Source organism: Fukomys damarensis, unplaced genomic scaffold, assembly GCF_012274545.1.
Source record: "Fukomys damarensis isolate Sample0158 unplaced genomic scaffold, DMR_v1.0_HiC HiC_scaffold_15, whole genome shotgun sequence".
Classification (NCBI taxonomy): domain Eukaryota; kingdom Metazoa; phylum Chordata; class Mammalia; order Rodentia; family Bathyergidae; genus Fukomys; species Fukomys damarensis.
This window is the reverse complement of record NW_022900927.1, coordinates 19648282-19670911: the sequence shown is the minus strand read 5'-3', so window position 1 is coordinate 19670911 and position 22630 is coordinate 19648282. Positions and strand designations below refer to the sequence as shown.

The window sequence follows — 22630 nt, the reverse complement described above, 5'->3', positions numbered from 1 at the left end:
CAATTAGCATATAGCTTATGCTCATCACCAGGTTGTACGTTCCTTTTTTTTTTTGATAGTGGGGATTGAACTCAGGAGCTTGTATTGGTGAGGCAGGCGCAGTGCCACTGAGCTAAAACCCAAGCCCTGTACATTTTTATTTCATGGCATTTTGTATTTCTCATAATTTGTCAAGATTTTATAAACATTTTAAAAAATAGATCTCACTATATTACCCAGGTTGGCTTGGACTCAAGGAATCCTCCTGCCTCAGCCTCCCAAGTAGCTGGGATTAGAAACATGTGCCATTCCACTCAGCTTTTTAACTTTTTTTTTTCCATTCTGAGGATTGAAGTCATGGCCTTTGTACTTTTCTTTTGTTTATTTTGAAACACGGCCTTGTTAAATTGTTAAATATTTTTAATGGCTGACAATCTTTGTTGTATTATTTGGAAGCTGAAACTGGGAATGTAACTCAGTGGTGCCATGCCTGCCTGGCAACTGCAAGGTCCTGCGTTTGATCCTTGGTAAGGGATGGGGAGTGAGACACATGCCCCCACCCCTACTTTTTTTTTTTTTTAGACAGGTTCTCACCATGTAGTCCAAACTGGCCTTGAAATCACTATGTATTCCAGAGGCCATCTTCTTGCCTCATCCTCCTGAGAGTGGGATTACAGGTGTGTGGTACCACACCCAGCTCCTTAGACATATTTCTAAACTTCTAAATTTCCTGCTCTGAAAATGGTGCGAACAGGACTGTCATGGGAAGCACAATTTCGCTATTGAGCAGAGGCAAGAAATCGTGAAAGCTGTGTTTCAAGATTATCCAGAGAATAGTATTCAGCGTATGTTGTGGAGAGTGTGAGGGTGGATATAAAAATAAATGGTGGGCTGGGGATGTAGCTCAGTGGCACTGCACCCACTTGGCAAACACAAAGTCCTGAGTTCAATCTCCAGTATGGCAGTGGGGGGAGATCAAGATAAAAATAAATGGAGGAGGGGCTGGGGACTTAGCTCAGTGGTTCCACCACGTGCCGTGCAAGCAAGTTGCAAGGTCCTGAATTTGATCCCCGTTACCAAATAAAGAAATAAAGAAATAAAGAAAGAACTTCCCATCAGGACTCATAAGGCTTTTCCTAAAGTTTCCCACATTCCCTTTCCTCTCTTCCCACCACGCACCCTGCACTTTTTTGCTACTCGTCTCTTCTTGTTCTTCTTGCATACTGCTCCCACCTCAGGAGGCCAAGGACTCCTTGCTGACCTAGGAATTTAGGCTCAAGCTTCCTGAACTTGGATGGGACCTCCCAGTGGGAGCTTCAGGTCTCTGAGTACCTTCAGGGAAGTAACTTCATTGTGTTCAGGCTTTTTTTCTCCAGTGCCCAGCAGGAGATCCCACCTTTTAAATGCTGCAGGCCCTGGGGAGAATGGGAATGGTCCAGGGTCACAGGAAGGGGAGAAAGCCAAGAACAAGAGTCAGGAAAGCTGACTTTATTTTCTTTCCTATGCATGCCACCCTCTACATACTGGTCAGGACCACTGTGGACTTGGTACCACAGAAGAATCCAAGGATTTAGTAAATGGGAAAGCCATGATAAGGCAGTCCATGCAGTACATGATCACCACATTTACGTCTGAAAATACAAGATTCCACATAAACTGCAAGTTTACTCAAGAGAAATGGCACTGGCAGGCTGAGAATTCCTGGAGTCAGGGCTTTGCTGAACGCTGGAGTGGAAGGCACTTAGCTGAGGCCTGCAGGGGAGAATAACAGGGGCCGGAGGAGAGGGATAGTCTTCTGGGCAGCGAGGTGAGCAGACAAGCTCACAGCCCTCTGGGAAGGAGTCAGCTTCCCGAGGATGGGTCAGAGTGGCCAGGCGCTGCTGCAAGCACTCAGCTGTCAGCCGGGCTTCTGGGTCTGCGTCCCAGCAGTCTTCTAGGAGTTCCCTCAGCCCACCGGGGTCCTGGGAGGAATGGCGGAGAGGCAGACTTGATCCTGGAATCTTTTTTTTTTTCCCCAATACTGGAGGTTGAACCCAAGTTCACTCTACCACTGAGAAATTCCCCAGCCCTTTTAAAACACATTTTATTTTGAGACAGAGTTTTGCTAAATTTCCCAGGCTGACCTTAAACTTTCAATCCTCTTGCCACAGCCTCCTGAGTAGCTGGGATTACAGGAGTGTACTACTGTGCCCACCTAAACCCAAGATCTGGGACCCCAGGTTTAAAAGTCATCTTCAGGCTGGGGATATAGCTCAGTGGCACTGTGCCTGCCTCACAATCACAAGGTTCCGAGTTCGATCCCCGGTACAGAAAAAAAAGTCATCTTCAGTGCCCACCACACCTGGTTTTCAGTGTGATTTTTGTTTTGTTTTGTGTGAGTTTTCTTTCTTTCTTTTTCCCCAGTGCTAGGATTGAGCCCAGAGCCTTGCACTTGCTCTGTCACTGAACTACAACTCAGCCATATCACTCCTGTTTTCAGCATTCCTGATCCTTTCTGAAGCCTCTTTCTCATCCCCCTCACTGAAATTCAGCCCTGAGGCTCATTCCCTTGCATTGGGGTCCACTGTCTCCTCTGAGAAGCTGATTCAGGCTGACAATTTAGCATGCTACTGAGAAATTACCCTCTGTTATGCCTTGTTTAGATGTCCCCTTCCAAAGCCTCCTGCCCTCATAGGTGTGGCTTTTCAGAGCTGCCTGGATCTAGGGCATGTGATACTGGGATTAAGCCCCACCCTGGGTGTGGGTGGCACTAATCAATAAGTTTGAGGCCAGGATGGACTATAAAAGGATAGAGAGAATTCAGGCTTATGGCTGCTGCTGCTTGCTGCTTTACTATCTCCTACTTGCTTTGCCATGGACAGTTTTTCCTTTGCAATTCCCTTCTGTCATGCAGCCCTGCCTTGTTGCTAACCTACTATGGACTGAAACTTACTACAAACCATGAGCTGAAATAAATCTTTCTTCCTTTAATTTTTGGTTTCCAGTATTTTGTCTCAGAAATGAGAAAAGTAACTAAGACACTCTCCTTTTTCTCAAGCTACCAGGGTATTCTGCAAACAATGCCTGGCTTCCTTAGCTAACACAATAGACACATGGGCAGTAGATATTTTATACTGGATAGCAGAAGGGACATTCATTAAGAAATAATCTGATAGCCAGGCGTGGTGTAATCCCAGCACTTGGGCGGCTGAGGCAGGAGGATCACTGTGAGTTGGAGACCAGCCTGGGCTACATAGTGAGTTCCAGGTCAGTCTCAACTACATAGTGAGACCCTGTCTCAATGCCCCCCCCCAAAAAAGAAATAATCTGAAGCCAGGAATTTAGCTCCGTGGCATTGCAACTGCCTTGCAAGCTCAAGGTCCTGAGTTTGATCCCTGGTACCACACACACACACAAAAGAAATAATCTGTGCACTGCATGCGGCTCCACATCTTGGGACCTATAATCCCAGTATATGGGAGACAGAAAGAGGAGGGCCAAGCTGAAAGTTCAAGGCCAGCCTCGACTACATAGCAAGACCCTGTCTCAAAAACCAAAACAAGAAATTATTTCTTCAGACCACTGAACGTCGACTGTGAGGCCTCTGATCCAACCTTTCATACCTAGAACTAGTTTTTGATAGTACTTCAAAGTGAACCTAGAGGGTAGAGCTTGCCAGGCAAGCACTCTACCACTGAGCTACATCCCCAACACTTTTTAATTTTTAAAATTTATTTATTTATTTATGGGGGGGCACTTGGAATTGAACTCAGCGCCTTACACGTGCCAGGCAAGTATTGTCCTGCTGAGCTACATCCCTAGCCCTGGTTTGGTTTTTAAAAACAGGGTCTCATTGGGTAGGCCAGGCTGGCCTTGAACTCATGGTGATCCTCCTGCCTCAACCTCCCAAGTGCTGGGATTAAAGGTGTGCACCACCACACCCAGCTGTGTATTTTATTTTTTGTGCATTGCGGTTGAACCCAGGGCCTTCACACTGAGTTCCTTTTTACTTTTTCTTTGGTACTGGCAATTAAACTCAGGACCTTGTGCTTACGAGGCAGGTGGCAGCAGGTAATGGCACCACTGAGCTAGATCTCCAGCCCTCCTTTTTACTTTTTTATTTTGACACAGGGACTTATGGAGTAGCTAAATTGCCTGGTCTGAGCTCAAATTTATCCTCCTGCCTCAGCCTCTGGAAGTAGCTGGAATTACAGGCATTCTCCACTGCACCCAGCCAAGAACTGGATTTTATTGCTCCACAGAAGAAGCACAGATCTATGGCACTGTACAAGGAGTCCTAGCTGGGTTTCTGGGCTCTGCTGTATCAGGAGAGACACCATTTGAGGACAGAGCTCAGGGAAGGAGCAGTGAGGGAGGGCTTCCTGGAGGAGAGGACTGAGGAATAGGGCTAACTGATGGCAGAGAGGAGAGTCAGGTCAAGGCTGAGCAGGAAGGTGGGTATCTCAGGTGGACGGAAGAAGATTTGTGAGACAGGGTAGAAGAAGGTGAAAAGAAGGCTAGTGCAGTTGCCCCAGTTCCAGGAGTTGTGGCAGATGGGAGGAGGCAGGAGTAGATGGACTGGCCTGGGGAGAAAATTCCTTGAAGCCCCCTCCCCAAAGGTCCCCAGCTGGCCAGTCTGAGGCTTCTTACTGTGGTAGAGCAGCTCCAGGTAGATGGGATGTAAGGGCGCCTTCTCTCATCTACTGCCAAGGCCCAGAGCTCACAGGTGGTAGGGGCACTGCCTACTTCTGCCTCGTAGGCCAGCTGGAAGGGTGGTGGCCTGCGGTCTGCGGGGAGGGATAGGACCAGGTGTCAGCTTGCCCCGGGATGCCTCCTACATCCGTTGAGAAGCTGCCCGGAAGGGGGACAGGAGGTGGGTGAGCCTAGAAGGAGTGGATAGGGCACACTAAGGGAAGAGACTTTACCAGGGCTCAAATCTGGGCACCGGCTCAGGATCTCCCACAGGAGCAGAGCCAGAGAGTAAACATCTGCTCGCCGGAGGGCTGTGCCCCAGTCATGTAGGTCCAGAGTCTTGTCCAAGAGCTCTGGCGCCATGTACCTGTAGGTGCCAGCCTGGAGAGAAAGGCGTGGAGGGCCGGGAGTCACCTGTGTGGTGACCTGCACTGCAGCCTGGACCCCTGCAACACCCTCCCCACAGCAGGCTCAGCAGTGTCCCTGCTGCCATACACACGGCCCCACCATCGCTGCACTCCCCTGGCAGCTCCACTGCCATCCCCGCCTCGCCCATGTCCAGAGTACTCACCTCCATGATGGCAGCTGGGCCTCGAGGCTGAGCAGGAGCCCAGGTGGGAGGCTGGGAAAGGCCGGGGAGCACCAAGGCAAGGCCCAGGTCTCCAATGGCACATGACCCGTCTTCCCGAATGAGCACATTCTGGCTGCTCAGATCACGGTGGGCAATGCCTGGTTTATACTGGCCTGTGGGGAGACCATGGCTGAAGGCACCTGGGACTTCTTCAGCTCTTTTTTTTAACCTCATCCTTCCCTTCCCAGCTAAGGGAGAATTGGACACACAGCAGTGTGGCTCCTGAACCCCTTGGCTTCCTGCAACCAGCTCACGCACCATGCTGCCAGCGCTCCCCGTGCAGAAATGCCAGGCCCTTGGCCAAGGATACTGCCATCCGCAGGGAACTTTTCCAGTCACTGGTGTGCTGGGTCAAGTAGTGGCACAGAGAGCCCTGGGGGAAAGCAGGGAGAAGAAGGACACACAAAGCTAGAGGCGATGGATTTTTTGAGCCCAGGGAGCAGAGTTCAATTGCCAGACTCTCCCCACCCTTTTACCTCCCCTGCAGAGACACATCCTGCTAGGTCCAGGCCAAGACAGCTGGCAGGGGAAGAGTGAGCAGGTGCACCAGTCAGATGGTTGGGAAAACAGTAACTCTACATCGATTGTACTGAGCAGAAGCTGTGACCCAGGTGCTGTGCATGTGGCTGTCTGGAATTCACTAATTCACTTGTAGTCCAGGCTGGCCTCAAACTCCTGATGATCCTCCTGCCTCAGCCTCCTGAGTGCTGGGATTACAGGCGTGCGCCACCACACCCAGCTTTGCTAGTGTCCTTTGCTAGTCCAGAAAATGGGTAAAGGCAGGGACTGTGTGTGCTTTTCTCAGCATCTAGCACAATGCCTGCCATATAGTTTGTAAATATTTGTAAAGTGAACATAAGAATGGGTTAGAGTGCTATGCCTAGAGGTATACATTTTTCTCCTTTTTTTGGTAATACTGGTGATTGAACCTAGGACCTTCTCACTGCTCTGCATTCCCAGCACTTCCATGTTATTTTTATTTATTTATTTTTGAGACAAGACCTCCTCGTTATACAGTTTAGGCTGGCCTTGAACCCACCATGTAGCCCAGGCTGGCCTCAAACTCGTGGCTATCCTCCTGCCTCAGCCACCCAAGTGCTGACATTACAAGTATGTGCCACCATGCCCGGCAATTTTTTTGGAGGTTGGGGTACTGGGGATCAAACTTGGGACCTTGTGTTTGTGAGGCAGGCAGCGGAACCACTGAGCTGAACTAAATACCCGGCACCCCAGCAGTTTTGTTTTATTTTGAGACAGGGTCTCACTAAATTACTAAATTGTACAGCAGGCTGGACTCAAATTTGAGATCCTCCTGCCCCAGCCTCCCAAGAGTGCTGGGATTATAGGACTGATTGACCATATCCAGCCCCTGCCATTTTTAAATAAAATTTTTAAAATTCTGAGACAGGGTCTTGCTAAGACTAATTTTTGAGGGCTAATTTTTTTGGGGGGTACTGGGGAATCAAACTTGGGCCCCTGCGCTTGTGAGGCAGGTGGTGAAACCACTGAGACAAATCCCCAGCCTAATTTTTGCTTTTTTTAAATTTTGTTTTGGGTACTGAGCTTGGTACCTCCTGCTTGGAAGGCAGATGGCAGCACCACTGAGCTAAATCCCTGGCCATTTTGTTTTGTTTTTTTGAGACGAGGTCATGCTATGTAGATCAGGCTGGCTTTAGGCTCACTACATAGCCCAGGCTGGCCTCGAACTCTTGGCCACTCTACTGCCTCATCCTCTTGAGTGCTGGGAATACAGGCATGTGCCACCATGACTAACTCCCAGGCTGTTTTTTTATTTTGTTTTGTTTTTGGTACCAGGGATTGAACTCAGGTCCTTGTGCTTTCAAAGCAGGCAGTGGAATCACTGAGGTAAATCCCTGGTCCCCAGGTTGGTTTTTTGTTTGTTTTTGAGAAAAGGTCTCACTATGTACAATATTCCAGACTGGCCTTGAACTCATGATTGTTCTGCCTCAGCCTCTAGTGTGCTAGGATAACAGGCATGTACCACCACAGCTGGCTTCATGTTAGTATTTTTAACCCATACAATACAGATAAGGGAGGCAGGATGCAGTGGGATGAGTATCTGTAATCCCAGTACATGGGAGGCTGAGGCAGAAAGATTATGAGTTTGAGACCAGCCTGGGCTTCATACTGACTCTGTCTCAAAATACCAAAAGTATAATAATGGCCAGGATCACACCTGTAATGCCAGCACTCAGGAGGCTGAGGGAGGAAGATCACCATGAGTTTGAGGCCAGCCTGGACTACATAGTGAGTTCAAGTCAACCTGACCCACATAACAAGACCCTGTCTCAAAAACAACAACAGCCGAGCGTGGTGGTGCACGCCTGTAATCCCAGCACTCGGGAGGCTGAGGCAGGAGGATCTCTGTGAGTTCAAGACCAGCCTGGGCTACATAGTGAGTTCCAGGTCAGTCTCAACTACATAGTGAGACCCTGTCTCAAAAAAACAAAATAAATAAAATAAAAACAACAACAACAAAAATAGTATCAATAACACTAACGTGAGCTGGATGAGTGAAAGTACACCTACAGTCTCATCTACTTGGAAAGTTGAGGAAAGAAGTTCACTTCAGCCCAAGAGTTCAGGGGCCAGCCTGGGCAGCACAGTGCCACTTTAACTCGAAACACAATGAAAACAACAAACATGTAATGCTTGTGTAATGAAAAGGAAAAAACTTCCTGAGTTCAATTCCTTGTACCAAAAAAAAAAAAAAAGAAAGAAGAAGAAGAAGAAAGAAAAGAAAAAAACTGATCTAAATGTTTAGAGAAAAACTTTAAAGCAAAAGAGTAAGTGTGGAATCCCAGCAGATGGGAGGCTGAGGCAGGGGGATTACCATGAATTTGAGGCCAGCCTGGGCTGGATAATGAGTTCAAGGCCAGGTTGAACTACATAGTGAGATTTGGCCTCACAAAATTTAAAATAAATAAATAATATAATAAAAGAACAAAACAAAACAACAACAATAAAAACTGACAAAAAAAGTTCCACCGCTAGGGAGGCTGAGGCAGGAGGTTCGCCATGAGTTTGATGCCCACCTAGGCTATATAGTGAGTTCAAGACCAGCCCAAACTATGCAGAGAGACCCTGTCTCAAAACAAACAAAAAGCAAAAAAAGAATAACCGTGGTTAGGGTCCCACCTCAATTCGCACACACAGGCATACACATTAAACATACATTCCTTACTCTTCACCTTAGGGTGTAGTTCCAGTACCAGCAAGGGCCCAGAGGGGAGAGGGCCAGGGCCTCCCTGGCCAGCAGTGATAAAGCGGACAATGTGGTCGTGCTGTAGGCTCAGCAGCTCGTACATCGCCCTCTCAGACCGGAACTGGGCCACAGCCCCTGGAGGGAAGGCCTTGATGGCTACCAGCTCACCTTGCAGCTGCCCGGCCCATACTAGCGTGTGACGTCCTTCCTGGATTACCTGGAGGGGACACTGTGCTGGTTGCAGGCCTACGAGCTAGGCTAGGCTTCCCAGCACCTTCAGCAGTGCCCAGAGGGTCCTTTCCTCCCACTCTAGGGCACCTGAGAAAAACACAGCCCGGGCAGCTCCTGCAGCTCTTCACTCCAGTTTCTGTCTGAGTCTGGCTCTGGCTCTGGCCCACCTCCCACTCTGCGAGCCTTTCTTTGTAGTAGGGCTGGGGCAGAGAAGGGCCTGGGGTCAGAATGCACAGGCGCAGGGATGCGGCAGGGGACTTTGTGGGAAGGGGGTCTTGTGTCAGGTAATGGAAGGCAGGCTGTGGAGGTGCATGGGGGGTGTCCTGGAAAGGGGTCAGTGTTTTGGGGCAGGGTCTTGGTGTAACGAGAGAAAGATGAGGTAGATTAGTACCCAAGACAATACTGCCCAGCAACAGCAGGAGGAGGAACAGCCCCAGGAACACCAGTGCCATCCAGATGGACTCACCTGGACATCAAAGCAAGAATGTAGGTGGGTAAGTACTGCCCCAAACAGCTCTCTACCTCTCTCCCCTCCTCAGAGAGCTTGCTTCACAACCACCCCCATCCTGGTCATAGTCCCCTTATCTCCCAGTCACCAGGGCAACCGACTTTCCAAGGTCAGGAGGAGGAAAGCACAGGATGGGGCAGTGTGAGAACTGGCCTTGATTCTACCTCTCATCCTAACCTGGCCCCATCCCTGGGCTTCAGCACCCCCATACCCACACACACACAGGCAGCTACCTGGGGCGACCTGGGGGCCCTGAGGACCAGGAGCCCCCAGGCTCCCTGGGGGTGGCAGGCGGCTATAGTTGGCATTGCAGAAATCAGTGCCACAGGAGCAGATGAAGAGAGTGGAGCCAGGGCTGGAGCGGGCTCGGGGTCTTGGGTCACAGTGGAGGGACTCACAGCCTGGCTCATCGCTGTCTCGGCACCCTGATGGAGCAGAGTTAGGGGAAGGGGAGAAAAAGAGGGTGAGAGCACAATGGGATCTGGGGATGGAGAGGATAAATCCCTTCTGTATTAGAGGCATCCTTTCTATCTCACATGGGCTTTCTTTCTCTCCACACATTCCACTTCGCCCATTCCCCCTTGGCTGCCACCCATACCCCAGGACGTGCCTGTTTCCCACCCTAGCTATCACTTGCCGTGTACTTTGCCATTCACCTTGCATCTCCACCTGGGCCCGGCCTTGGGTCAGGTTCCAAATCCCAAAGCAGCAGCGGCTGTAGAGGCAGCGGATAACCCTGGGGGACCCTGGTCCTGCATCTAGCAGCTCCCCCAATGTCTTTGTGCTTCCCTGCACTCCAGGGGCCTCAAAGAACACACAGATCCGCCTGTTTGGGGGTGCTGAGGCCCAAGATGAGGAAAGGGGAGGATTTAAGAAGGGAGTGAATGCAGGGACAAAAATAGTCGCCTAAAGGGTAGACAAAACATGATTTTCATATCCCAGGGGCAGTAGTAAAGCTACAGGAGGAAACCCAGACAGCAAAGCAACCTGACCCCCCACCCCACTGAGGGCACACGGCTCTACCCTTCACCCTCTCGCCTCCAGTCCTCACCACTGTCCCAAAGGGGTGGTTACTGCTTCATTGGATGGGTGGAAAGACCCTGCCCCTTCCTGCAGACACTCACCTTGCGTAGCTGCAGGGAGCAATGCCCAGAGCCCCAGTGTCCCCAGCATCCCTCTGAAGGATGGCAGAAGGAGGACAATGACATAAGCCAGGACAGCTGCCCCTGGCCAAAGCTTTCTTCAGATGCAGGACACAGTGGAGCTTCCAAGCCCTCCGTCCCCAACTCCACCCCCTGTGTCCTATCCAGTCTCTGGGAGAGATGGCTGCTGTGGGGGAGAGGGTGGGTGTGAGGAAAACAGGGAAAGAAAGGGAGGAGCAGAAAACCAATCTCATATCCTCCTCTCTTTAGCCACCTCCTCTTTTCTGTGCAGTGCAGGAGGAGGGGGCTTGCAGGCCTAGTTTAGAACCTAGTGATACCTAACTTCAAATCTCTGCCCTTTGCTGACCTTGGAAGATTAGGTGCTGGAAACCAAAGTAAGGTCAAATGGTTAGAGATTTGCAGCACTGCCCAAAAATCTTCGGGTTTTTTGGGGGGTGGGGTGGGGCTTGTGGGGGGTGTTGAGACAGAGTTTCGCTATGTAACCCAGGCTGACCTCAAACTCATGGGAATCCTCCTGCCTCAGACTCCAGAGTGCTGAGATTACAGGTGTGCACTACCGCTCTTTGCCCAATATTCCTTCTAACCTATATTATACAGGCCTCAGATCTGTAGCTCTCTGGGCAGGAGATTTCACAACCTATACTAGAGTTGATCTCATTTTCCAAACTCAAGAATTGAAAAGTATATATTAAATTTCTCAGAGTTTAAAAAATAATGTTGAAAATAAAATGGTTACGAGTTAGGCATGGTGTCACACTCCTGTAATCACAGCACTCACTTGGGAGGCTGAGGCAAGAGGATCACTATGAGTTTTCAGATCAGCCTGGGCTACATAGTGAGACCTTGTCTCAAAAAAAAAAAAAAAATGATTATAATGGCAAATTTTGTTATGCATATTTCTCCATAATCATAATAAAAACAGCTGGGGATGAATCTCAGTGGTACAGCACCTAGATCCAACTCCCAGTACCACAAAACAAAGACAGCAACAACAACAACAACAAAACAAGGGCTTATAAAATGAGCAAATCACCATTATTGAGGTCATAACAACTCTTTATTGAGCACCTAGTGTGTGCAATGGCACAGCCAGGGTTATGCATTTTACAATCGTCTAATTCTCCCACTGAGGCATTTATTATTATTTCCACCTTACATATAAGAAAATTCAGTTTAGATGTAAGTTGTCCAAGGTTATTCTGGTAGAAAATAGCTTGAGGTGGGACTTGAACCTAGGTAAGTTTTATTCCAAAGCCCAGGCTCTGTTTTTATGCTACCTGAAAACAAATACAAAATCCAGCAATGAAAAAAATATTTCCATTTAAAGCAACATTTCAATATTTGAATTTGTGTGATTGACAAAATACAAAGGATTATCTGCCAGCAGGCCACTAACTAGAAAGGGAGCAAACAGTTCAGATTCTCACCACCAGAAGTCAGCAGATATAGGAGAAACTACGGCTGTGGCAAAAGGGCACAATGCCCTCTCTGATTACTAATACACACAGAACACCTCCTATTAAGTATTTTTTTCCACCAAGTATTAAGCTGCAGGACTCTAAATGCACAGGGTGTGTAAAGGGCATGTCAGCATGCAGATGGAAGTCTATGGCTTGTGTTGCAACAGACAGGAACCTAACTCCACCTGATTCTTCCCCTGAGTAACAAACCAGTCATTTCCACACGTGAGCAGCTGGCTCCTATGAGAACTAGAATGCAAGTGGACTAGTTCCGTTTTTCTGACTTTGGCCCCCTAGTGGCTGCCTGGAAACTCAGAATGATCTAGTTTAGGTCTAGGATGAGAATCTGAGTACTGCACTGACTCTGCTGCTGGGGTCTGAGTGAAATGAGGGAAGACTGAGAGCTCCAATAGTTGTGAAACAGCAGCTCAAGGAATGACTAGAGCCAGAGGTAGCCGCCCATCCTTCTTTGGGCCCTTCTAGGAGTCTGCAGGGCCAGCCCTGGGTTGGAATGTGGTGCTTCCTTCACCAGCCCTCAGATCAGATAAATCTGGGGTGGTGGTGGTGGTGAGTTGAACATCAAATAGCTTTTTGTCTGGAATGTCTCGGGAGACTATCTCCTCCAGAGTGGGAGAGCAGGGTACGGATGAAGCAAAAAGGCAGAGATGCCTCAGCAAAACTTTGAAAAACCAATCCTTTGGAAGACAGAAACAATCCAGCCAGTTTGACAGGAACTGCTCTGTGCAGTTAAGAGTTTAGAGTAGAAATGGTAGGCCAGCGATTTAGCTCAGTGGCACCATGCCTGCCTCAAAAGCACAAGGTCCTGAGTTTGATCCCCAGTACCAAAAAGAAAAGGTGAAAAAAATGGTAGGACTAGGGCTGTAGCTTCTCAAACCCAGAACATACAAAATCCTGGGTTCAATTCCCCAGCAGTTTAGAGATGGTAATAATATGAGAGTCAAAGGATTAGGAAGAGTCGAAGGATTAGGAAGGTCCTGAAGAAGGACCCCATCCTAGGAGGGACTATAGGTTGCCCTGGATTCTACATACACAGTGACTTTCATTAGGGTTTCTAATTCAAACCAGCAGTGATCCAGCTATTTACCCTTGATCCTACTGACTACAGAGCTAAAAATGAGTTGTTTATTCATTTAATTCAGCAAATACCTATTAGATCCCAGTCTGGAAAAAGTATTTTATTAGGTGCTGGGCCTTCAAAGACAGAAATGACTCCTCCCCTCCAAGATCTCATAGTTTAGAGGCAGCCCGTGTGGTGGCACACGCCTATAATCCCACCACTTGGGAGGCTGCAGCCTGGGCTAGTAGTGAGTTCAAGGTCAACCTGGACTACACAGCAAGACCTTGTCTTAAAAAAAAAAGCCATATATCAATAAGCAATCAGAAAATTATGTGTCATACTAGGGATATGAATAAGAACTATACAAGTAGAAAGATCATATAAGCTAATTATGCCTAAGATGTAGAAGATAAGGGAAGAAAGGTGCCAAAGAGGGCTTCAGAAAAAAAGGGTATTTAAATCTCACAGGTAAACAATGATTTTAAGAGGTGGGTGGTTGTTCTAAGCAAAAAGAATGGCAAGAAGTAAGGCACAAAAATGCAAGAGCAAAGCATGTGTGTTTGGGGAGTTAAGGGGGGAAGGAAATAATATGGGATATGAGAAAGAAAATCACCATACAGATAGACTGGGACCAGATTAGAAAGGTTTTCAATTCTAAACCAAGGAGCTTAGAATTGTCCTAAAAGTAAAAGATTTTAGGCAGGGACTTTGGAGGAATATAAAAAATGGATAGGCCTTGAGATTTATGCTTGCCTCAGAAGCACAAGGTTCTGAGTTCAATCCCTGATTAAAAAATAAAAGGATAGCTGGGTCTTAAGGAGATCAGTTACCAGACCTGAGCAATAACCATTGTTCTGGGACAGTGGGAAAACACACAGATGAAGCCAGGCATGCTCCCAGCTACTCAGAAGGTGAAGGCGGGAAGATTGAGCCCTGGAGTTCAGACCAGCCTGGGTTTGCTCTTTTTGAGGGAATCTCATAAAATAGACAAAAATTTTGAGATACATTTTATAGGTAGTATCAAAGGACTGGTAATCAAAATGAATATTGATAGGTAAGACAGAACTGAAAGATGATTCTGAGGTTTTAAGCATAAATGATCAAGGGCCAGGCAATATCATTGAGATGTGGAACACAAAGGATTATTTCCCTTCTCACATGCCCCCCCCTTGTTCTTTTTATTGGGGATTGAACCCAGGGCCTTCCCATGGCTATACCCCCATTTTTAAAATTTTTGATTTGCTAAACTGCCTAGGCTGGTATTGAATGTGGGATCCTTCTGCCTCAAGCCTCCCAAAGGCTGGGATTACAAGCATGTGCTATTACCCTGTTTAGCTTTTTACTCTCGATTTAACTTAGTAACCCATACATAGTAAAGGCTAAAAAATGTTATGTAAATGAAAGGATGACACAATGATCATGAGTTCATTATAGGCTGCACACAGAAAAACCACAAACACACACCTCAAAACAGACAAGTAAATTCCAAATAAAATCAAATCTTAAAACGTGTTGATGGTGGGCTGGGGATTTAGTTCAGTGGTGCTGCTGCCTACTTTCCAAGTGCAAGGTCCTGAGTTTGATCCCAGTACCAAAAAAAAAAAAAAAAAAAAAAGAGTATTGATGGAGTTGGGCATGGTGGTGCACGCCTGTAATCCCCCATTTGGGAGGCTGACGCAGGAGGATCGCCACAAATTCGAGGCCAGCCTGTAATACATAGTGAGGCCCTGTCTCAAAAAACTAAATAAAATTTAAAATAGGGCTGGGGATTTAGCTCAGTGGTCCTGCTGCCTGCATCGCAAGAACAAGGTCTCAAGTTCGATCTCTGGTACCAAAATAAATAAATAAATAAATAACAAAATAAAATGTTACATTGCTGATGGATGTATAAGAATATCAAGGGCCTGGGATTTAGCTTAGTGGTGCTGCCACCTGCCTTGCAAGCATAAGGTCCCGAGTTCAATCCCCGGTACCAAAAAAAAAAGAATATCAAATGGCCAGGGATTTAGCTCAGTGGCACCTGCCTCACAAGCGCAAGGTCCCAAGTTCGGTCACCAGCACACACACAAAAAAAAAAAGGAAAGAAATGTGAAACCATAGCCAGATGAAAAATGAAGAAAGCTGGGGCCAGGGATTTAGCTCAGTGGTTCTGCCACCTGCCTTGCAAGCACAAAGTCCTGAGTTTGATCCCTGGCACAAGAAAAAAAAAAAAAAAAAGAAGAAGAAAGCTGTCAATATTAACTTAAACTCAGAAGGGGCTAGAATTCAGACTTAATGTTCGCTGTCGTCTAGTATTAACTATAAAATATGTTGGGGCTAGAACTGGGCTTCTAAATATCATTTTCCAATAAAAGAAACTAAAGACTCCTTAGAAAAATCATCAACCCCAGGGCTGGGGCAGGGAAAATACAAGATGAACCAGAAACATCTTGCATATCAGAAAGCAAGAAAGTAGCTGGGCATGGTGGCACTTGACTGAAATCCTAGCTACTTGGAAGGCTGAGGCTAGATTACAAATTCAAAGCCTGCCTAGGTAACTTAGTGAAGTTCTGTATTTGTCCCAGAGGAGGCGGGGGAAACATGACAAGTGTAGGACATGCAGTGTGGTACCCTGGTAGAAATTATCCTGGAAGAGAAAGAGATCATAAATGGATATAAAAGGCTGAGGATGTAGCTGAAGTAGTAGAGTGACCTTGTGTTCAATCCCCAGGACCACAAGAGTACAACGAAGTGCTCAAAAAACAAAAGCAAGAGCCGGGCGTGATGGTGCACACCTGCAATCCCAGCACTCTGGAGGCTGAGGCAGGAGGATCGCCACAAATCTGAGGTCAGCCTGCACTGCATAAAAATAAAAACAGGACTGGGGATTGTAGTTCATTAGTGCCTCGCATGCCTGGCAAGCATAAGGTGGTCCAGAGTTCAATCCCCGTATCAAAATAATAACAATAATAAACCAATCAACCAAAAGGAAGCCAGGTGTAAAGGCACATGCTTGTAATTCCAGCGCTCAGGATGCTGAGGCAGGAGGTTAATTTTGAGGCCAGTCTGGATTATTGAGACACACACACACACACACACAAAGATACATATTATAAATATTAAAGGAATAGAGGAGTCAACCTAAAAGAGTCCCAATATCCAAAACTGGTGAGAATTTGAGTGATAATATATTAAGATTATAACACAAGTATAAAATAAATATTAATACATACAAAAATAAAGACTAAATAAATGGGTAGGAGGCATAAACATTCCTTAAAGAATTCCAAATAATAGATGTAGATACTATTCTCTCTAGTATGTGAAGCTTAATTCCCATCAATCCCATTGAGGTTGGACAAGATTTAGTAATTTTTTTTTTTTTTTTTTTGTACCAGGGATCAAACTCAGGACCTTGGTTTGCAAGGCAGGCATGGTGCCAGTGAGTTACATACCTGACCCACTAATTCACTTCCTAAAAGTAGGAAAAGAGAAAAATAGTAACTTTCTAGTGGAGAAATATGGCAAACACTAACATCAGTAACATTGTACCATATAGCTTCTGATAGGATGTGATGAGATGGATATTTTGTATCTGTTGTATTCTTTTAAAAAACCTACAAACAACAAAACAGGCTAGGCATGGTAGCACACACTTGTAATCCCAGTGCTCACTTGGGAGGCTGAAGCAGGAGGACCACTGCAAGTTAAAGGGTAGCCTGGACTGCACTGTGAGGTTTAAGGTCAGCCTTAACTACATGGGGAGATTCTGGTCACAAAGAAACGAGCAAAAGCTAAGTCTAATATTGAGCAAAACATCAGGTAAACACTCCCCCACCATTTTTTGAGACAGGATCTTAGTTACCTAGTCCAGGCAGGCCTCAAATGCACAATCCTACTGCCTTAGCCTCCCAAGTGCTATGATTACAAGCTTGCACCATCAGCGCAAGACTGGAGGACATCCTACAGGTTATGTGACCAATATTCCCAAAGATGGTCCAAGTCACAGAAAAACAAGGAAAAAGAATTGACACATTATGTACATGTACCAACTTCCCATGAAGAATATAATCATTATGTGTTGCATACATTAAAATAATTTTATTTTTATTTTTTTTTAATTTAGAAAAAGGAGACTAATTGTCCTAGAGGAGTTGGGAAACATGATAAGTACATGCAGTGTGGTACCCTGGAATGTATCCTAGAAGAGAAAAAGAACAGAAATGGAAAAATCTGAGAAACCCCCAGTTTTGCTCATGTACCAATGTCAGCTTCAGTGTATTCTGGTAGTGTGAAGGGGGAAAACCAGACAAGGGTTACATGGAAACTCTCAATATTACCTTTGCAACTTTTCTGTAAACCTAAAGTTATCCCTTCCCCTAGAAGAAAAACAAATTTTTAAATAAAAAGTGTATTTTAAAAAATGTTCAGGCTATCCATGATCCTCTTGGACCTCCATGTTTTTTCCTGGGTGTGCATGTTGAAGTTGGGCCTCAGTTGGGCATGATGGAATAATGCTGTAATCCCAGAAATTGGGTTGCTGAGGCAGGAGGATTGCTCAGAGTTCAAAGCCAGCCTGGGCTGCGTAGCCAGTTCAAGGCCAGCCTGAACTACATAGGAGTCCCTGTTTCAAAATAAACAAACAAAAACCAACCAAGCCTGAGACTGGCAAAGGCTAGGCAAGCACTCTACCACTGAGCTATACTCCCAGCCTTTGGTCTTTTTCTTTTTCCCCTTTTTGCAGTATCGGAAATTTAACTCAGGGCCTTCAACACTGAGCTACATCTACACCCCACATTTTTTTTTTTTTTTTTTTTTTTGGTACCAGGGATCAAAGCAGGCAGTGGCACCAGTGAGTTAAATCCTCAACCCCAGCCCACTCTTCTTGAAACAGGACCTTGCTCCAAATTGCCCCTTTGATCTTCCTGCCTCAGCCTCCCAGAGGGCTGGATTATGTGTTCCTCACCATGACCAGCTGGTCTTCCACATTTCTATTTAGTTGTGACAAAGTGATCTGAAACTACCTGGGATTAAAGTGTAGGTTAACTGCACTGATTAACATGTAGAGGAGCACAATCCATTGTTTAGATGCTGGGTTCAGAATATGAAGTTATAACCATATATTCCCCATTCCCAACCCTCTCAATACACCAGAGACATGGCTTTTTATTAAAAAAAAAACTTTTTTTAATTGGTTTACAAAGGAGCTATAGACTACATTGAATCTAATCTTTGTACAAAAGGCCCCCCCAAAAGAGCCCCCAAACACCCAGAAACAAATGAGTGTGAGAAACAAGAGATACAAAAGGAACAGAAAGAAACTGAAAGACGAGATTAGCATCGTACATACACAAGACTAAGGGGAAAAGAGCAAGATGAAAGAGCATTTATTTACCCACACAGGCCTGGTGATAACTAGAGTGGAACCAACAAACACAGCATGAGATTAAGAGGCTTAAAGGCAACAGTGGTATGGAGATTGGTTATTGCCAGTGTTAAAGAAACTTTTTCAGGCACCAGAAATTGGAGCACCACCCCTTGCCCCAGTTAGGATGAGACTTGGGAAGAGAAAGCAGGCCCTGGGGCAGCTGCCATGAGAATGGGTCTTTCCCCAAGTCAATCTCAACATATTCTCCCCAAAGTCTTTATACCCTAGACTTTTAAGGGCGATGGGATGTCACCAGGAGAAAGGGATGATCAGAAATATGAAAAGCTACCCTTGTCCACATTGTCAAGAGCAGTTATTTACTAGGAAAGCTGGACAAACGAAGCCCAAAGCCCATTCCCCCATGGAGAAGGCACAGTGTGATTCCCAAAGGCAAGAAATAGGAAAACACACACTCCAGGGGTGGAGAGTATCAACTAAATCCTCATTTCCTCCAGCCCGAGCCTAACCTTATTTGTCTTCTTTCCTGACACTGAGCTGGGGCTGAGGAGAGTTGGGGAACAGATCATGGCACCTCTGCTCCCCTAGCCAAGACAAGGAATGCAGGGCTATTTGGTAACAAGGTAGGAACAAATGGGGAAAAAAAATACTTCTCTCGAATGCTGCAGAGGAAATCTTTTTGGGTTTGGAAAAGTGAGAGGGGAGAAGGCCTAAGAGAAGAATGAAGCCAGGGACTCCCATTTTCTTTTCTGTCTTCACTCTAAGGCAAGTGAGCCAAGTCTGAAAGAGGGAGTAAGAATTTAAGCTTAAGGCTGCTTAATGTCTTCCTGGGGGCTGGTGTTTAGAGAAGGCAGACAAAAGAAACAGGTCAACCTCAAAGCTGGTCTGCTCAACCTCCTAGAAGTCTGTACCTCCAGAGTAGAGCCAAGACAGACACCAGAGAGAACACAGTCTCCCAAATAAAAGTAATAACCTTCCCGTATTTTATCAGTACTTTTCAAAAGCTGTTTTCCGGGGTTGGAGAAGTGCCATATCCTCTCCTCCCTTTCCCCAAAGCTACTGCTGCCGCCTTTCATCCTTGTACATAAGTTACTGGCTGTCTTCTAAAGGAAGATGAAACTCTGAGATTTCACATTTCTCCTTCTAACCCCAAGAGGCTACCCAGCTTTGGTTAGGGGGAAAGAGTTACACAAAGAGCCCCTCACTGGAGGTAGCCAGACTGTTCTCATTTCCTTGGTACCTGATCTCTAAACTCTTTTGATCTGATCCCAAGGTCCAAAAGGCATCAGGGTACTTACATCTGAATGAAAATAGCACATAGCACCAGGGCTCCCTAAAGCTAACAGAGGCTTGATTAGCACCCCCAGAAAGAACCCCTTAAAAAGTATATAAATGTATTGCGTCCTAGCAAAGATCTGCAGCTTCCAGTATTCACAATGTGAAGGTATTAACAATACAAAATATATTCTGAAAGTCAAACATCTGCAGTTCATAGTGCTTTCTCAGATTTGTTAAAAAAATACAATGCTTAGCTTAGTTTCCTATATAGGATATACAAAAGCAAAAAATATATATATGTATATAGTAGAAATAAATCAGCCATATTAATTTACAGCTTTTGTCTCCAACCCTCCCCAAATCATAATCCTTATCCCATACTTTAGTCTTTACTTTTCTGGGATCAAAGGTTCTCTTTATTCTGAAACCAGGCTAAGAAATATTCATTAAATTGCATTCTATACAGCACCCACAGAGTGCCAGCTGGGAGGTCCCTGAAGGGAAATGGTGCAGGTTGTACTCTATACAAAGAGGGACAAGTGATAAGTAGATGAATATGAAAGGACAACCTGAAAGGACAAGGAAATGAGTGTTGTAATATTACCACTCCTGGTCATCCCCCACACTGCAAGCTTTGGTCATTAAAAAAAATTAAAAACTCATGAAAAAAATTTTCAGAATCAATATGCATATCAGCTGTTTCAGTTTCTGCTGGCCAAAGAGGTTCAGGGAAAGGGGATTTTCAGTAATGAGCTCCTGACTCAAGGAATGTAGCTTCCTAACTTCCCTTAGGAAAGACTAAGTGACTCACTCCCGCTAAGATGGAAACAGAAGCTGCTTCCATTTAGGGGCTAAAAAAGATACTGAATCTGAAGATTCCTTGGTTAGAAGAAAAAAGGAAAGAACTGTACATAGAGTAAATTCCCTTATGGTCAGGCTAATGAAGGGAGTGTGGAGGATAAACCAGCACCTTCTCACTCAAGAGAAACACACCATCAAACAAGCTTATTTAAAAGGTAACGGTTCTCAGCATCATTAAGCTAGTTTGTATCTAATAATTCCATACTGGAGAAAAATTCCTTGAAATACTCTAGCAAAATACTGCACATTCCAGTGAGTCATCCTGCCCTGTTCCTCCAAAAGATGTCAAAATACATGATTAGAGACATAAAATAACAATCTTTGAGTTCTACTTTCAGTGGGAGTAAGGGTGGGATGGTGGCTGGGCACAGGTGACTTTTATTTCATCATTAATAGAAACTGATCTGGGGAAAGATTCCATGCAATAGTTCCTGAGTGTTTTAAACAGTATTATGTCTGCAAAGAGAGGACCAAATGGAGTGGCTATTGCTAACTGCTATGTATTATATTTCAGGATGACAATACAAACTTATCCAAAACTTAATTTGGACAGATTTTATATAAAATGTATAGTAAAACCACAGCATCATCTACTTGTAGCCAAGATAAAAAACCTTTAGAGCAAGGACTCTGCTATAGATCTGGATGTTCATTTTACTTGCAAACACAAAAATAGTTTTTTCTTTAGAAAGTGCAATAGAATATCCCCCATTCATAATTGCAACTGTTTTACCATAAGCAGAGAAATGACCTCAGGAACATACCTAGGTTTTAAAACAGACTTCTAGGTAATGGCCTAAAGGCATTTTGATCTCAATTTATTTTCTAACAATTTCAAATATAATTTCTCATCTGTATGTAGATATATACAGGCACAAACATACATTCACACACACAGTCATGCACAAACACTTCACTTTCTGTCAGATCAGGGTCATTTTTTATTGCAGGTCTCTTAATATTGGCTAACAGAAAACCTATCCCCAACCTAACAGATTACACACATACACACAGCCATTTCCACACTTCCTCACAGTGAAAAGTTCTCTAACAAGATACCAGAAAGTCAAGAGAGTCAATGCTTTTAATGGCTGGGCCTTGAGGACAATTCTGGTTGCATTTAAATCTCAGTGTCAAACACACTGAGAGTTCCCTGCCGCTACAATTTTTGGATCAGTTTCTTCTGGAATCAGAACATGGAGAAAGCAAGATGATTTCTCCCAATCTCTCCTACAATCCACAGTGGTAAGACAAGATTTCTTTTTGTTCTGGGATATCATTCCCATGATCACGTGCTTCCTTTTCCCTTAGGAAACATCCAAGTACATACAAGGAAGAGTTATGGGGAGAAAAAAACCATTAAGAACCACTGTCTTGCCACTAGCACATGTTCTGGAGTTCTGTAGAATGAAAACCTGACATAGATCCATTGGCTGATGCTCTTTAATATTGGGAAAGAAACTACTGGGGATGTTCAAAAGAGGAAGTATACTTCCTCTCAGAGCATGAACTCAGAAGCCCATTTGTCAAGGCTCAGAGCTACCTTGGAAGACTACGGTATCAAAGTCCAAATTCTCTACTAACTCCTGAACCCAACTTCTATGAGTCACTTCCTCTTCTGAGCACATCTTTTTCCTACTTTGGGCCCTTACTTATTTGGCCATTTTTTGATATTTTATAAAAACAGATTCCAGATTATTTCCTTCAAAGGATCTCATACAATTCTACAGAAAGACTTGTAGCTCTTGATGCTTATACCAGCTGATGAAGGGAGATGTCTTTGACTCTCCAGCACTAAGGTGCCTGCGTCATTAGTATTTTGAATATGCCCTCCACAGCTACCTCAAGCCCCAGACTGGGCTTCAAAGTTTTCTCATTCTGCTGCTGAGACTAAGGTCTTGCAAAGACTGACAGAAGTGCCTCATCAAGGGATCCTTGCCAAAAACAAAACATGAAGTGATTAGGTGAGGGAAGGGAAGACAGAAAGGGTTGAGCCGGCAAAGGAGTGCAAGAAGCTGATCCCAAATAAAAAAACAAAATTAAGAAAGGAAAAACATTATGTATATACTGTATATATAAACTAAAAGCAGAGCATATGAATGCTTACTCTGGTGGGAAGCCAAGACAACATCTGGAGAAAGCTTGATGTGTCACAACAAGGCTCAGCCATAGGAAATAA

The 22630-nt window shown here is 45.3% G+C and overlaps 1 protein-coding gene across 1 annotated transcript; it reads right to left on the bottom strand.

Moving 5' to 3' along the window:
• Window positions 1–1493: 1493 nt before the first annotated feature.
• On the bottom strand, window positions 1494–11156 carry Amhr2 (anti-Mullerian hormone receptor type 2). Its single transcript, XM_010609402.1, has 12 exons — window positions 11146–11156; window positions 10371–10575; window positions 9903–10152; window positions 9480–9671; window positions 9130–9204; window positions 8826–8938; window positions 8494–8724; window positions 5540–5654; window positions 5222–5394; window positions 4884–5031; window positions 4609–4745; window positions 1494–1940 (listed from the first exon to the last, which is right to left on the bottom strand). The coding sequence occupies exons 1-12, from the start codon at window positions 11154–11156 to the stop codon at window positions 1644–1646; spliced, it is 1947 nt and encodes a 648-aa protein (XP_010607704.1). The 3' UTR covers window positions 1494–1643.
• Between the last annotated feature and the right edge of the window lie 11474 nt (window positions 11157–22630).

Coding starts and splice junctions, on each gene's coding strand:
- Amhr2 (XM_010609402.1), bottom strand. Junction 8,939..9,129: donor GCTGGGCAGTATTGTCTTGG/GTACTAATCTAC, acceptor TCTCTGCCCCAG/CCCTACTACAAAGAAAGGCT. Junction 5,395..5,539: donor CGGGGAGCGCTGGCAGCATG/GTGCGTGAGCTG, acceptor GTCTCCCCACAG/GCCAGTATAAACCAGGCATT.